General features: G+C 41.2%; 1 protein-coding gene across 4 annotated transcripts in view; it reads left to right on the top strand.

The window, feature by feature from the left end:
• sez6l2 (seizure related 6 homolog (mouse)-like 2) overlaps positions 1 to 17,658 on the top strand; it is an 81,280-nt gene that overhangs the window by 28,358 nt on the left and 35,264 nt on the right. For all 4 annotated transcript variants that reach the window (XM_010901002.4, XM_010900999.4, XM_034295023.1 and 1 more), the window contains 4 exons: positions 9,464 to 9,644; positions 9,870 to 10,033; positions 14,482 to 14,676; positions 16,077 to 16,215. In XM_010901002.4, coding sequence (XP_010899304.2) covers positions 9,464 to 9,644; positions 9,870 to 10,033; positions 14,482 to 14,676; positions 16,077 to 16,215 — 679 coding nt within the window. The remainder of the gene's footprint in view (positions 1 to 9,463; positions 9,645 to 9,869; positions 10,034 to 14,481; positions 14,677 to 16,076; positions 16,216 to 17,658) is intronic.

The raw sequence follows: 17,658 nt of genomic DNA, 5'->3' as shown, positions 1-17,658 counted from the left end.
TGACAGTTATTTTCTGCTCCCCATGGCTCAGTATCTAGCCTGTTCAGTGCATCCACGTGAGAGCTAACAAACTCATTGACTATTTATACAGAGATACAAATTGCAATTAAAAAGCCACAGGTGTGGGAAATTCAACTTAATTTCCCTTTTCACCTGTGTGTGTGTGTGTGTATCACCTTGTGTGTCTGTAACAAGGCCAAACATTCAAGGATCTGTCAACCTTTGATCAGGGCCATTTGGGTGATTTCTGTTATCATTATGATTTAAAAAGGAGCCAAACAGCTATGTGATAATATATGGCTTCATATGATTATAATCCTTAAATAAAAGGATAAGTCATATTTTCAAAATCAATGCCAAAATTTGACAATTTATGCCAGGGTATGCAAACTTATGAGCACAACTGTATAAGAGTAATAAGCTTATGAATGGTGGCATAGCATACTACAACTACATAGTGGGAATGAAGAAGAAAAATATATAAATACACTGCCAAAATACAGCAAGCAGATAAAGCAATAATATACATAACACTGTATAATAGCATCAGTTTAAAAAGAGCACTGTAAACTAGCAGCAATATTGGTAGTGTTATTGAAATTGTAGATATGGCAAGTCTGACAATAATATACATAAATAGAGCTGCAAGCAGCGATTAAGGGGGCACAGCAGGCTCTCACTAGATAATTGTTTTGCTATTTAAAAATGCCCATTGCCGCTAGTAGTCAGGATGTCCAATTGAAGAAGAGGAAATCAAAACAAAACAAAAAGACCTTGAAACCAGAAAAGGAAACAGGCAACTCTAGTTCAGCTGATTAGAAGGGATTAATTATGTTGTCGCTGGCAGGTTTCAATGCCAGGTTTTCTATGTGGCAGACTGTCTTTAATCATTATGCTATTTAAACAGCAGAATGCCACTTTTACCTCAGCCATTAAATTTTTGCTGAAAAAACATGGACAACAGAACATTTATAAACAGAACTAAAGAGTAGTCTTGTACAAAGAGTGCTGTAGATGGCTAGCTAATAGCTATACAGCCTACTTATAACAAAAACAATGATTCACATCACTCCATGGCTGGTTCCTTTCTTTGGAAAACAATGACAGTATAAAAGGGTCACGTAATACAATTATTCTCTCAAATATATGAAAACCATGGTATTACAGATATGTATTGTGAAGGCTGAAAAGCACCTAGAGGATAAACATTTCTGAGATACAGAATTTGGAATGTCTGAGAAGGGAATCAAACTGGGGTTACAATATTGAAGGACCAGGATGTTCCCACTACACCACAGGGCCTGCAGGCAGTCTGAATAGTCTCAAGGGGTTGTGATCTATAATACCCAAAATAGCATACACAGATGCATACTTTGAAAATCCACCAGAAACATTCGCAATATGACCGTTAACCATTTTGTTTTAGGCATACTATAACATAGCTACTGAAGGTTGCTGTCTATTCTGAATATATCCTAATATGTAATTTGTTTTGTCTGCAGCGAGTCTGGAACAGCAGTCAGCTGTATGGCTGTCTGTGTCTGAATAATGTTGGGCTCAGTTACCTCATTTAGTGATGAACATCTCCATAAAGTTTTGTCTCTGACATATTTGGGTGAATTTCTTAAAATCAGTGAGGTTTGTAGCACTACCATGAGAGCTAGCTGTTCTTGCCTTTCAGGGTTCATTCCTGGCCTTGGTGTTTATCTGTAAAGCAAGTAGCATCTTTCTTGGATAATCCTTTTAGGATTTATAGTCTTATATAAGATTTTCCACAACTATGTCAAATTCAGTTGTGGATTGCGGGCCACATCGTTTAAGTTATCAAAAAAAATTACAGACTTTTTGAGATAATGGTCCACAGATCCTTCACAGCAAACAGCATGCCAATCCATTCAACGGTCTCAGAGATGTAATTTAAGATGTCAAAATAACGCAAAATAGTTCCCCCATAAGGTCATTCTATACTTGACTTCTGCTGTCCATTTGTTAATATACATTACTTCTGCAGAGATGTTAATGGGCATTATTCGTTTGGTGGCTGTTGGATATTCCCATGTGGATTTATTCATTCATTTCATTTCATAATTCTGTTGGGGGACTTCAACGCCCACGGGGGCAATGATGGAGACACCTGGAGAGGCGTGATAGGGAGGAACGGCCTCCCTGATCTGAACTTGAGTGGTCGTTTGTTGTTAGAGTTCTGTGCTAGTCATGGATTATCTATAACGAACACCATGTTCGATCATAAGGCTCATAAGTGTACGTGGTACCAGAGTACCCTAGGCCGAAGGTCAATGATTGATTTTGTGATCTTGTCATCGGATCTGAGACCGCATGTTTTGGACACTCGGGTAAAGAGAAGGGCGGAGCTATCAACCGATTACCATCTGGTGGTTAGTTGGGTCAGGGGGTGGGGGAAGACTCTGGACAGAACGGGAAAACACAAACGAGTAGTGTGAGTGAACTGGGAACGTCTGGAGGAGGCCCCTGTCCGAAAGATCTTCAACTCACACCACCAGACGGAGCTTTTCTGGCATCCCTGTGGAGGTTGGGGGCATTGAACCTGAGTGGTCGATGTTCAAAGCCTCCATTGCCGAAGCTGCGGCGGGGAGCTGTGGTCTAAAGGTCTTTGGTGCATCAAGGGGCGGTAACCCTCGAACAACCTGGTGGACACCGGTGTTCAGGAAAGTCGTCCGACTGAAGAAGGAGACCTTCCGGGATATGTAATCCCGGAGGACTCCGGAGACGGTTGCAGTCTACCGACAGACCCGAAGGGCTGCGACCTCTGCTGTGAAAGAGGCAAAACAGCGGATGTGGGAAAAGTTTGGGGAAGCCTTGGAGAAGAACTTTCGGTCGGCACCAAGGTGTTTCTGGAAAACCGTCCGCCACCTCAGGAGGGGAAAACGGGGAACTATCCAAGCTGTGTACAGTAAGGATGGGACACTGTTGACCTCAACTGAGGAGGTAATTGGGCGATGGAAGGAACACTTTGAGGAACTCCTAAATCCCACTAACACGCCCTCTATAGTGGAAGCAGAGCTGGATAGTTCTCCATGGCAGAAGTCACTGAGGTAGTCAAACAACTCCACAGTGGCAAAGCTCCGGGGATTGACAAGATCCTTGCAGAAATGTTGAAAGCTTTGGGTGTGGAGGGGATGTCTTGGATGACACGCCTCTTCAACATTGCGTGGGAGTCGGGGAAAGTGCCTAAGGAGTGGCGGACCAAGGTGGTGGTTCCCCTGTTCAAAAAGGGGGACCAGAGGGTGTGTGCCAATTACAGGGGTATCACACTTCTCAGCCTCTCTGGGAAAGTCTACTCAAAGGTACTGGAAAGGAGGGTTCGCAGATAGTCGAACCTCAGATTGAAGAGGAACAATGCAGATTCCGTCCTGGTCGCGGAACTACTGATCAGCTCTTTACTCTTAAAAGGATCCTGGAGGGGGCCTGGGAATATGCCCATCCAGTCTACATGTGTTTTGTGGGTCTGGAGAAGGCGTATGACCGGGTCCCCTGGGAGATACTGTGGGAGGTACTGCGGGAGTATAGGGTGAGGAGGTCCCTTCTGAGGGCTATCCAATCCCTCTACGTCCAAAGTGAGAGCTGTGTTCGGGTTCTCGGTAGTAAGTTGGACTCGTTCCAGGGGGGGTTGGCCTCCGCCAGGGCTGCGCTTTGTCACCAATCCTGTTTGTAACTTTTATGGACAGGATATCGAGGCGTAGTCGGGGTGGGGAGGGGTTGAAGTTCGGTGGGCTGGGGAGCTCATCGCTGCTTTTTACGGATGATGTGGTCCTGTTGGCATCATCGGTCTGTGACCTTCAGCATTCACTGGACTGGTTCGCAGCCGAGTGTGAAGCGGTTGGGATGAGGATTAGCACCTCTAAATCTGAGGCCATGGTTCTCAGCAGGAAACCGATGGAGTGCCTCCTCCGGGTAGGGAGTTCAAGTATCTTGGGGTCTTGTTCGCGAGTGAGGGGACAATGGAGCGGGAGATTGGCCGGAGAATCAGAGCAGCGGGGGTGGTATTACATTCGCTTTACTGCACCGTTGTGACGAAAAGAGAGCTGAGCCAGAAGGCAGAGCTCTCGATATACTGGTCAATTTTCGTTCCTACCCTCACCTATGGTCACGAAGGCTGGGTCATGACCAAAAGAACAAGATCGCGAGTACAAGTTGCTGAAATGGGTTTTCTCAAAAGGATGGCTGGCTTCTCCCTTAGGGATAGGGTGAGAAGCTCAGCTATCCGTGAAGAACTCTGAGTAGAGCCGCTGCTCCTTTGTGTCAAAAGGAGCCAGTTGAGGTGGTCCGGGCATCTGGTAAGGATGTCCCCAGGACGTCTCCCTAGGGAGGTGTTCCAGGCACGTCCAGCTGGGAGGAGACCTCGGGGTAGGCCCAGGACTAGGTGGAGAGATTATATTTCGACATTGGCCTGGGAACGCCTCGGGATCCCCCAGTCAGAGCTGGCAAATGTGGCTTGGGAAAGGGATGTTTGGGGTCCCCTGCTGGAGCTGCTGCCCCCGCGACCCGATACCGCATAAGCGGATGAAGATGAGATGAGAGATGAAAATCGTGAGAAACATCGGTGATGTTTATAGCGCCCCCAAGCAGTATTTTTGTATGGGAGTTTGCCTGTCCATTCCTAGCAGATACATTTATGAGTATGTTTCGTTTCGTAGCTGTTTGATGTTCCATTTGGGATTAATGGACATCTAAAGTCATAGACCCGCCCAGCTCAATTTCATTCGCTGATTTCGGCCATATTGTTTGAGATATAAACTTTTCTTATATAAAATTCAAAGATAATGGTTCAAAGGTCATTCACACCAAACGGCATGCAAATCCGTTCAGCGGTCTCGGAGGAGATGTTGTTAACAAGTTTTTCACAGATGTCAAAATGGAGGCCATATTGTTTGAGATATCAACTTTTCTTATATCACTTTTAAAGACAATGGTCCACTGGTCCTTAACACTGATTGTCAACCAAATCTGTTCAGTGGTTTTGGAGGAGATGTCAATAACGAGTTTTTGACCAAATTCTAAATGGAGGAAAATCCAAGGAGCGGATTTGAAAGACCCCAGAGACTTTTTTGGTCAGCATGAGAAGGGGTATATGAGATCTTAGCTTCACTTTTTCCATTTTCGACTGAGTGCTACAGCGCCACCATGAGGAGTATGGGTCCTTCGGACCTTGGCTGTTTACAATCAGGCAATGTTTGGAGCGTTTTGAACCAGAGGGGACCGAGCTATGGACCTCTGAAAATGGCCCTGGAGAATAATAATAATAAAACGTACAAACATAAGAGGGTTCCAGCAACTTTGTTGCTTGGCCCCCTAATTATGTAACTAGCATACATTTTTGAAAGAGTAAGATTGGGAGTATGAACAATTATGGTAGGAGTATTGAATATTATATAGCTACATATGAGTGTAATATATATGAGTAAAAGGAATACTCTATTGTACTTTAAATGCACCTGAAAGGACATCAGAGTATCTGTAATGTCTGTGTGTGATCATTATGATCATGGATCAGTGTTGCTGGTTGAGGGGCCTTATGGCCTGGTTGAGGAGCCTTATGGCCTCAACCAGACTCACTGTTTGTGAGTCTGGAAGTGTGTGCCCCGATGCTCTGGTAGTGTCTACCAGACGGCAGCAGTGTGAGCCTGTAGAAGTTGGTGAGAGTTTTTAAAGACATGCCAAATTTATTTTGTTGAATCTTTGATGAACACAGAAACTTGAATTTGGAGACTGTCTCCACTTCAGCTCCATAGATGTGTGTATTCATCGATGTGTATGCTTCCCCCTCTGCGACTTCCTGAAGTCCATGATCATCTGTTTGGTCTTGCAGACATTGAGAGAGAGGTTGTTGTCTTGGAACCATGTAGCCAGGTTCTTTTTTTCTTTACTGGAGAAAAAAAACTAAAGGTGCCTCTAATGGGGACAGGTTATTCTGTGAGGTGGGAGAATAGGGAGTGCGTAAAAAGGACAGGCAAAATAAAACAACAAAATGGATAATCAACTGTTTTTCCTTTTTTAGTTATGTGCTGCTCGGCACTCACGCTCAATACTGTTCCGATCTGTTCGGCACTCCCTGCATCAAAACAATGTTCTGAGACGTGTTCGAAACACTTCTGGTCATGTGATGCTGGGGGTCGAATGATCACGTGTTATTGAATGAAATCTGTGTGGGTTTAGGTCACAAACAATTAACTGTCCCATGTTTTGAAAACCAAGTGCAAACAACGCCAACAACCTTGAATGAGTAGTGTCACTTTGTTGCAAGTTAGCCTAGTTGGTAGTAACCTTAGGAATATTTTATTATCTATGGCAGTAACTCTTTCAGTAGGCTACGCATTGCGACATTTACTGAACAGATTATTGCCCATGTCAGGTTCCAAGGACACTAGAACATTTCAAAGGTGGCTCAGTGGGTAGTGTCGTAGACTTTCATTTGAAACGACACAAGTCCAAAGCCTGGTTAATGTTTTCCCATTGAAACATTACTATTTATTATTTTTGAATTATTTATTTAATCTACTGCATTATTTCTTTGCATTTATCATCCAATTCATTATGGATGCATTGTTAAAAAAGCATATTGGAAAGTAGTGATAGCTGTTCCGATCTTTTCGATCGATACCCTTCCAACACTCACAGCATTCAACAATGTTCCGAAACATTTCTGGTCACATGACGGCTGGTGTCGAAACACTGTCACATGATGTTTAATGAAACCACTAGTGTCAACTTAGTTTCGGAGACCTGACTGCCTCAGGCTTTGAATACTGAGGTGGCAATGCCAACAACTTTGAATGAACTCTGTCAATTTGTTGCTAGAGATTAATGAGAGATTGCGAGTGACAATAATTTGAAATTAGCTTATTTAATAGAAACTTGTAAAAGTGCTTGTTGCAAAACATAGGTTTCCACAGTTCTCCTTCGCCCGTGTCAATCTTTGTCGATATATTCAAACAATGAGCTCTTTAGCATTTGAACTATAAACTTTTAATTTGGAATTACTTCAGTAGGAGCATAATGCGTAATGTCACTGACTACTGTGCAAGGCTATGCCGGTTCAAATCTAGACGGTCTCTGGGTTTCTTTCCATTTAAAAACAATATTTATTGTTGTTTAAATAATGTCTCATTTACTGCAAAAGGAATGGGAACTAGAGAAGTACATTTCCTGAAGAAAATATGGTGTGCTTGCTATATGTTTAAAAAAAGTATTTATGGTTCAAAGTAATGTTTACCTATCGGAAGGTTTGGAGTCTGTGTTTTTTAGGGATCAAGAAAATCTGTTGATGAGGATAATGAGCATACATTAGCATACATGACAGTTAAATGTCATAAATATGTTAACAATGACAAGTCTTGTGTCTGCAGCACGAACGATTCAGAATGACCAGCCTAATAGTTAGTTTATGCTATTTATGCTAATTAGCATATATAAAATCAATAAACGTTTCATCATATGAACTGGGGATAGCCTAAAGGTTTTAGACACGTCTGTAGCTTGAATGGTTCAAAAGATACAGCCTAGTTTATTTTTTTATATGATTCATAATTTAAAGTGGGCATAGCTAAACTGGTGAAACAAAGTTGGTTTTGTGTCTGTAGCACAAGTGGTTCAAAAGATACAGCCTAATAATTCATTAATAATAATTATACTAATTAGCATACATAAAATCAATAAATGTTTCCTAATTTGAAGTAGGGATAGTCTGAACTGGTGAGACAAAGTTTGTTTTGTGTCTGTAGGTAAAACGGTTCAAAAGATACAGCCTAATAGTTAATTAATGCTAATTATGATAATTAGCTTACGCAAAATGTATAAATGTTTCCTAATTTGAAGTAGGGATAGCCTAAACAAGTGAAACAACGTTTGTGTTGTGTCTGTAGCTCGAATGGTTCAAAAGGTACAGCCTAATAGTTATTTAACGTTAATTACGCTAATTAGCATACATAAAATGGATTAATGTTGCATAATTTGAGGTGGATATAGGTAAACTGGTAAAACAAAGTTGGCTTCCTATCTGGTTTCAAAGATACAGCCTAATAGTTCATTCATGCTAATTACACTAATTAGCATATGTAAAATCGAAAATTGTTTCCTAATTTGTTGTGGGGATAGCCTATTCAGCTGTCAAATAATTAGGTAAAATAGTTTACGTATGCCCCCGAGACCAGTTTGGCTGGCAGGCTGAACTAGCCTTGCCTAGTTAGGGTTTCAGCAGTTCACTGGTGCATAGCCTAAACTGGTGAAACAAATTTGGTTTTGTGTCTGTAGCATGAATGGATCAAAAGATACAGCCTAATAGTTAATTAACGCTAATTTGCATCTGTAAAATTTATAAACGGTTCATCATAAAAACTATGGATAGCCTAAATGTGCGAAACAAATTTGTTTTTGTGTCTGAAGCACGAACGGTTCAAGAGGCATTTTTGTTATATTCTAATGATGTAAATTACCAATTATAAACAGCCAATTGTAAAAAAACATATAATAGGTTAGCCTCAAACATTTAAAGTTGTTATCAAAGGTTGATTGGCCATAAAGCCTGATCATTTTGAATTGAAACCTCTGTATTACTTTGGCTCTCATTGAAACAAATGTTAATTTATGCAAGTTTTTAATGTTTATAATTACAAAAGTAAACATAGAATCAAAAATCTTGGGCCAGACAGAACATCTTGGCGTTGGTTCAGACTTGATAGCTTAAAAGATGTAGGAGGAGATGCATCTAGAATTTCAGACTTTTTCGCCATTCAAGTTTATGAACACTTTTTTCCCATTAAAATACATTGGTAGCTCATTTAAATATTTATATATTTTAAAAAGTATAAAAGCTATCAATAAGATCTGCTCAAGCAACGCTAGTTAGAGCATTTGGGACTTGTGTCTGTAGCACGAACGGATCAAAAGATTACAGCCTAATAGTTAATAAGGAACGTGTTTGCATTGGGAACCATTAAGTCAGGTGCAATATCTTTTTTCGGAATTCTGAATTTGTGAAAAATGCTTCAGACGCTACTTCTATTGCATCAAATGACTGATGTAAAATGTGATTATATTTGGTACACATGATCAAGGTTGTTTAGTTTATATGAAAGATGTTTCCATTTGGCCACATGGGGATACTAGTGAAAAGGATAAACCATACATGTAATATTGTTTACAGCTATGGACATGAGTTGGATTTGTGTCCTATTGGAAAAACTGCAATCTGGCTACTAATTGCTTAATGCTGAAACCTGCTAAATACTGTTTGCATATGAAACATTTCTTGTTCTTCTTGTATCCTTTACATCTGACAAATGAAGCTTAAAACTTAAGAAAGTGCAGTAGATGCAATTGGATATCATGAAATTGGGGAAGGGGAAAATGGCAGTAAAGGGGGAAGGTATGTTTTTTTTATAATGTTAATTTGATTTAGCTTCATTGATCTTCTCAATTTGGCCAGCTGTGTCATGTGGAGGGTGGATACGAAACGCAACCGTGGGCAGGATCCTTTCACCGCCTCCTCCATCTGTGAGTAACCATAGCAATGGCAATCTGAGCTGCCATTGGCTACTGGAGGCCAAGGAGGGACACAGATTTCACCTCCACTTTGAGAGGGTGGCACTGGACGAGGACGATGATAAGTAAGTTAAGATGCTCTTTTCCACCTGAGCATCTTATTTTCTAGCTGTGTATTGTGTATTGATATGTTAATATCGTTCTCATGAAAAAATTACTTGTTAGCTCTATTAGCCTCATTCTCCCAGAATGCCACAATGTAATGCAAATATCTTTCCCCACCTTTATTCTCTCTACTGGTTTTTCCTCCCCTCATTCCATTCTTCTGCATTTCCTTTTTCCTCGGTCAGGCTGATTGTGCGTAGCGGAAACAACTCTATAGCGCCGCCACTCTTTGACTCAGACCTGGATGATATTCCAGAGCGTGGCACTGTGAGTGAAAGCTCCACCCTGTACCTGGAGCTCACAGCCGACTCCTCCTCCATCCCGCTGCTGCTGTCTCTGCGTTATGAGGGTGAGACCTGAAAATCCTCCCTACATATTCCTGTTTATAAACCGTGGCTTATACACTTATTTTGTAAGAATGTTCAACCACAGTGGTTTATACATGGATGCAGCTAATACACAAGTTTACAATTTTAAAACCGTTTCCACCAGCAAACTTTTTCACAGATGATTGCTTGACGACATAGAGGTCTCAAAAACTCATGGAGCAAATATTATATAATTGGCATTACAGGTTTATTAAAAACATATTTTGTTCTTCAACAAATGATCTTTGGTAGCTTCCTATTACAGATGTTTATGATTACTGTACAATGTATGCCTAGGGATCAATTGAGTATGGCAATGTATGGCAACTGCCATAATTTTTTTTTATCAAGTAAGTAATAAACAAATGTACCTGTATTGCTTTTATAACTCTTTAGGGAGCACTTATTGAAATTGAAAGTTTTGCACTGTATGGTCATTTTATGCATATATTATTACATTCTACTCTATACACAATATGCAGTAATTCAAGCCTATTTAACTATGAGACGAAAATAGACAGCTGATTCATAACAAACGTCAGTGAGTGAAATTGTTCTTTTTGTAATGATTTGACAGTGTGTTTTTTCCGGTAACAAATGAATTCAAACATCTTATTGAAGACTGCGTGGTCGGGACTTAGTACTTTTAAACTATCACAAATGTGCCTATTTTTTGCCAAATGTCACTTTAGTTTTGCTGTTTTGAACACCCCTTGATTACCTACTAGAAATTAGCATGTAATTCAGTGCATTTCTTTATTTTCTGTGTAGTTAAAACAAATGACTGTTCATAATTAGACCCCCGCTCTCAATCTGTGATACTGAAATATGCCACAAAAACATAGATAAAATGAAAGGCGTTTTCACGGCCCTCTTGTGCATTACATGCCTTAGGCATTGTGAATGTGACAAAGAACTATGTGTCTGTTTTCAATAGCAGTAACAGTAGGTCCTTGATGTCATGTCACATTGCCATTCCTTGGCTTTTACTGAAAGTGCGGTTTATACACGGTGTGGCTTCTAAACAAGGAATTACGGTACTTTTGGTATCCCTCTCAGAAATTGCTCTTGATGAAATCTTACGTAATTTTCCCCTCCAAAGTTGATGTCAGATTTTCGACCCTGAAATCATATAATTTTGTTAAACAAAACGACTCAAGGTACCAACCTTTTGCAGATATAACAGCCAAACACAATTGTGGCATTCTTTCTATAGGAGAAATCAAATAGTGTTTGGAAAGTTCTCCCCAACACATATGTGTTGCTCTTGTAGGTTGCTTTGCTTTCACCCTTCTGCCCAGTTCATCCCAAATCAGCTTGATGGGGTTTAAGTCTGAGGACTGTCCAGGCCATTTCATGATTTTAAGCCTACCGTCTTTTCTTCTACGATACAATGGGGAGAACATGTATTTGATACACTGCCGATTTTGCAGGTTTTCCTACTTACAAAGTATGTTGAGGTTTGTAATTTTTATCATAGGTACACTTCAACTGTGAGAGACGGAATCTACAACAAAAATCCAGAAAATCACATTGTATGATTTTTAAATAATTAATTTGCATTTTATTGGATGACGTAAGTATTTGATCACCTACCAACCAATAAGAATTCCGGCTCTCATAGACCTGTTAGTTTTTCTTTAAGAAGCTCTCCTGTTCTCCACTCATTACCTGTATTAACTGCACCTGTTTGAACTCATTATTTGTATAAAAGACACCTGACCACACACTCAATCAAACAGACTCCAACCTCTCCACAATGGCCAAGACCAGAAAGCTGTGTAAAATTGTAGACCTGCACAAGGCTGGGATGGGCTACAGGACAATAGGCAAGTAGCTTGGTGAGAAGGCAACAACTGTTGGTGCAATTATTTGAAAATATATTATTAGGTCTGGGGCTCCATGCACGATCTCACCTCGTGGGGCATCACTGATCATGAGGAAGGTGAGGGATCAGCCCAGAACTACACTGCAGGACCTGGTCAATGACATGAAGAGAGCTGGGACCACAGTCTCAAAGAAAACCATTAGTAACACACGACGCCGTCATGGATTAAAATCCTGCAGCGCACGCAAGGTCCCCCTGCTGAAGCCAGTGCATGTTTGCAATGGAGTTTGCCAATGACCATCTGGATGATCCAGAGGAGGAATGGGAGAAGGTAATGTGGTCTGATGAGACAAAAATAGAGCTTTTTGGTCTGAACTCCACTCGCCGTGTTTGGAGGAAGAAGGATGAGTACCCCAAGAGCACCATCCCAACCGTGAAGCATGGAGGTGGAAACATAATTCTTTGGGGATGCTTTTATGCAAAGGGGCCAGGACGACTGCACCGTATTGAGGGGAGGATGGATGGGGCCATGTATCGCAAGATCTTGGCCAACAACCTCCTTCCCTCAGTAAGAGCACTGAAGATGGGTCGTGGCTGGGTCTTCCAGCATGAAAACGACCCGAAACACACAGCCAGGGCAACTAAGCAGTGGCTCCGTAAGAAGCATCTCAAGGTCCTCGAGTGGCCTAGCCAGTCCCTAGACCTGAACCCAATAGAAAATCTTTGGAGGGATCTGAAAGTCTGTATTGCCCAGCGACAGCCCCGAAACCTGAAGGATCTGGAGAAGGTCTGTATGGAGGAGTGGGCCAAAATCCCTGCTGCAGTGTGTGCAAACCTGGTCAAGAACTACAGGAAACATATGATCTCTGTAATTGCAAACAAAGGTTTCTGTACCAAATATTAAGTTCTGCTTTTCTGATGTATCAAATACTTATGTCATTCAATAAAATATGAATTAATTACTTAAAAATCATACAAAGTGATTTTCTGGATTTCTGTTTAAGATTCCGCCACTCACAGTTGGAGAGTACCCACGATACAAATGACAGACGTCTACATGCTTTGTAAGTGGGAAAACTTGCAAAATCGTCAGTGTATGAAATACTTGTTCTCCCCACTGTAGTTCTGACATAGCCTGGAGGTATGTTTTGGATCTTTATCTTACTGTAGGATGAACCATTTTGCTGTAGGCAAAATGCCGTGGTAGCCGTTTTGGTTCAGGCTGCCACTCATTCTGTGCCAACTCTGAATCTAGCAAGAGTCCCAGACCATCACGCTTCCTCCTCCATGTTTGACAGTTGATTTCACAAACTGAGGAACCATCCTTTCATCCTACTTGACGGTGTAAAAAAAATACCTGCATGATGAACTTTCGGTCCTTAAGACATTCTTCCAGTCTTCAGTAGTCCACAGGCAGGATGTGACACAGGCAAGCCTCTTTTTCTTATCTTGCCATCTTAGCAATGGCTTTTTTTACTGCCACTCAACCTATCAAACCTGCAGCTCGAAGTCTTCTGTTCACAGTTGACACTGACTTGCTTACTACGACCAGTGTTAAGCTGTGCAAGAAAAAAAAGAAAAATGGGGTGTTTTTGTCACGTCCTGTTGCACGACAGGCTACTGTGCTAGTGAGATCCATCATTTGGAGCATGGACACTTGTTTCTTGCCCTGATCACTGTCCCTATTCAAGTTCTATCTTGTCTGTCTTTTTTTCATCCTGTCGAGTGGGATGTTTTTTTGTTCTGTTTTGTGGTTTTATTTAATTTTTGGGAAATGGTTCAACAAAAGAAGTAATCTGTCTCTCAAACATTTCTCCCTGGCTTACTTACTATGACACAACTCACTGGATATTTTTTTTTATTATGAACAGCTATATTGAGGCAAAAACTCAGCCAAGGCTTGGTGTAAGGATAGTTTCCTGTAAACAGTAATGGGCCAGCAAACATCTTGAGCAACCAGTCTAGAACAAACATAGTGACAAAATAAAAAGTTATAAAAGGACCAGTATCTTTCCCCTGTTACATGAGATTACTTGAAAATACATGAAGATACAAATACAGCTCTGGGAAAAAATATAAATAAATCTTTCCTTTCCAAAAAAGTTGAAAAGGAAGGTTTTAAGTGAGGAACACTCATTGCATTCAATTTGCAGTGGTCTCTTAATCTTAACCCTTCTGTTCCTCATTCAAAACCTTCCTTTTCGATTAATTCTGTCCGTATTTTCAACAGCTATATCACAGTACTAATATTAAAAAAGTATTCTACATATGATCAGCAAGAGGGAGACAAGACAAAGGATGCATGGCTTTACAGCCGTGGCCCCAAGCCCATAGGATAGTGAAGGAGATAGAGGAAGATTTCTCATCACAGACACCATTATGTAAGAAACCAACCATTGCCCAGCCAAAATCAATCGTTGACCAATCCAGAGACTGCAACAGAAGTAGCCTGGGTACTCTTTGGGAGCAGGATATTTTCCTCTGAATCTTTTGTGTTGGGGTGCAAAGGTATGACAGAGCACATGTCAAGTTAATGCTGGGTTTTGTTCATAAGCATATTCACCCATTCTTAAATTTTTTTCTCTCTCTTGTTTTCCTTAGCCTTTGATGGGGAGCACTGTTATGAGCCCTACTTGCATCATGGGAATTTCAGCAGCAGTGACATTACCTTTCCGTTAGGCACCATTGTCACCTTCTCCTGCTCCCCAGGCTTTGTCATGGATCAGGGCTCCGGGGTCATTGAATGTGTGGACTCAAGCGATCCACACTGGAATGAGAGTGAGCCTGTGTGTAAAGGTAAAACAATAGAATACAAAACATTCTTTAACTAAAATAAGCTCACCAGATTGATTAAGTGAAAATTCTGAAATTCTTCAGATGGGGTGAGGTTTTTGATGGGGTCAGAAACGACATTGTTATTTTGAAATACACAGAAATATTGTACAATGTCTGAGTGCATGCACATTTATAGTAGACAGCATACATACACCGATCAGCCATAACATTATGACCACCGCCAAAACAGCCCTGAACCGTTGAGGCATGGACTCCACTAGATCTCTGAAGGTGTGCTGTGGAATGTGGCTACAAGATGTTTGCATCAGATCCTATAAGTCCTGTAAGTTGTGAGATGGGGCCTCCAGGGATCGGATCTGTTTGTCCAGCACATGCCACAGATGCTCAATTGGATTGAGATCTGGGGAATTTGGAGGCCAAGTCAACACCTTGAACTCATTGTTGTGTTCCTCAAACCATTCCTGAACCATTTTTGCTTTGTGGCAGGATGCATTATCCAGCTGAAAGAGGCCAGTGCCATCAGGGAATATTGTTGCCATGAAAGGGTGCACATAGTCTGCAACAATGCTTAGGTTGGTGGTACGTGTCAAAGTAACATCCATATGAATGGCAGGACCCAAGGTTTCCAAGCATTACACTGCCTCCACCAGCTTGCCATAGTGCATCTTGGTGCCATGTGTTCTCCAGGTAAGCAACGCACACGCACCCGGCCATCCATGTGATGTAAAACGAAACATGATTCATCAGACAAGGCCACCTTCTTCCATTGCTCCGTGGTCCAGTTCTGATGCTCACATGCTCATTGTAGGTGCTTTTGGCAGTGGACAGGGGTCAGCATGGGCACGCTGACTGGTCTACGGCTACGCCACCCCATAAGCAACAAACTGCGATACACTGTGTGTTCTGACACCTTTCTATCAGTACCAGCATTAACTTTTTCAGCAATTTGAGCTCTGGTACCTCGTCTGTTGACCAGCCTTCGCTCCCCACATGCTTGAGTGAGCCTTGGCTGCCCATGTCCTTCCTTCGACCACTTTTGATAGGTACTGATCACTGCAGACCGGGAACACCCCACAAGAGCTGCAGGTTTGAAAATGCTCTGACCCAGTTGTCTAGCCATCACAATTTGGCCCTTGTCAAAGTCGCGCAGATCCTTTTCTGCTTCTAACACATCAACTTTGAAGACTTGCTGCCTAATATATCCCACCCACTGACAGGTGCCATTATAAAAAGATTATTAGTGTTATTCACTTCACCTGTCAAGTGGTCATAATGTTATGGCTGATTTGTGTATAAATAAAAACAACCATTGCCTCCTTCTCATCTTTGCCTTCCATTTACACCACTATCTCCCACTCCTGTCTCTTTCCCCTCCATCTGTAACACTCCCTGATCCTCAGCTTTGTGTGGGGGAGAGTTGACCGATACCTCCGGCACTATTCTGTCCCCTGATTGGCCACAGAGTTACTCAAAAGGGCAGGACTGCGTGTGGCAAATCCATGGCAACGAGGAGAAGCGCATCGAACTGGACATCCAAATGTGAGTTATTTTTGACTAACAAAGGGCCGTTATCATTTTGGTCTTTGAAGTTTAGATGAAGAATTTGGATTTTAAGGTCCTGTGCAAAAGAAGTACTAGATATCATGCAGGTGGAATTTAAAATAATGAGGTTCATATTTTTATATTCTGTTAATAAAATCTTATAAATATACAGAGATGGACATTCTTTTTTTATGAAATATTAAAAAAACTCTTAAAATCGAAATCACATCATAATAAACACATTGCAAATAAAGGACACAAACAAAAACATATATTTTTTCATTGTTTAACAAAAGTTGTTTATTTTTCAAAATTCCGTTTTCATGTGTGCAAAAATATGTGTACCCCTTCATTAAATAATAATTGTGGCTCTTGCATTAGCAGCGATAACTTGTGAGTATACGTCTCCTCAGTCTCGCTGATTAGTGGATTTTGGCAGAGATCTTCCTTACAGAACTCAGCCAATTGAATGAGGTTGGAAGGGATACTGGCATCTACTGCCTGCTTCGGGTCCTGTCACAGCATCTTGATTGGATTAAGTTCAAGGCTTTGACTCGGCCAATCCTAATCACACATCTTCTGAGATATTCTGAGGTAGATTTGCTTGAATGTTTTTGGTTGGGGTCTTGTCGGAAGACCCATTTTCAGCCCAGCTTTAGCTTCTTGATGCTCCACCTGATGGCCTGACGTTCTGTTCAAGATTATCCTGGTATACTTCAGAATGCATGGTTCCCTTAATGGTGTGCAGTTCTTTTGGTGGTAGGCTGTGTTAGGGTTTCACCAAACATAGTGGTTTTGATTGTGATCAAAAAGTTAAATTTTGGAAACATCTGTCCAGAGAAAGGATTTCCAGAAAATGTCAGGTTTGTCTAGGTGGTCTCTGACAAAGTTTAATGGGCAATTTAGTTATTCTTTGACAGCAGAGCCTTCTTCCTAGCAACCCTCTCATGAATTCCATTTCAATTCAGTGTTCTTATTGTTAAAGCATGCACAGTAACCTGAAATGCAGCAAGGAGAATCTGTTAATTTTCATATGTTATGTTTGGATTGGCATTTACCTGATTTATAATTTTTCTTGTGGCTCTTCGGGATATTTTGGAAAGATATACACTTCTAGACCCAGCTGCTATCATGTTAAATGCTCTCCATTTGTAAATGATTTTCTTCACAGCATAGCTCAAATGTTTTTAAGATGATTGTATTGCCTTCCCCAGGTTCATGTGATCTCACTGCCCCCCTTCCACTGAGATCTCCTTTCTTCTTGGTATGCTGTGTTTTGCATTCACCTGTGTGGGTAAAACCAAACTGACCAGGTTTCTTGTCTCTATTTATCAGAGTTCCACCAAAACTATTTCCCAAACTATTTAAGATCCCTCTGTTGATTGGTTAATTTGGTACCCAATAACTTACACACCTGATTCTACTTACAGTTGTGCTCAA

This window comes from Esox lucius, chromosome 11, assembly GCF_011004845.1.
Source record: "Esox lucius isolate fEsoLuc1 chromosome 11, fEsoLuc1.pri, whole genome shotgun sequence".
Lineage (NCBI taxonomy): Eukaryota > Metazoa > Chordata > Actinopteri > Esociformes > Esocidae > Esox > Esox lucius.
Note: the sequence above shows the minus strand (reverse complement) of the source record. Positions and strands in the feature narration are given on the sequence as shown.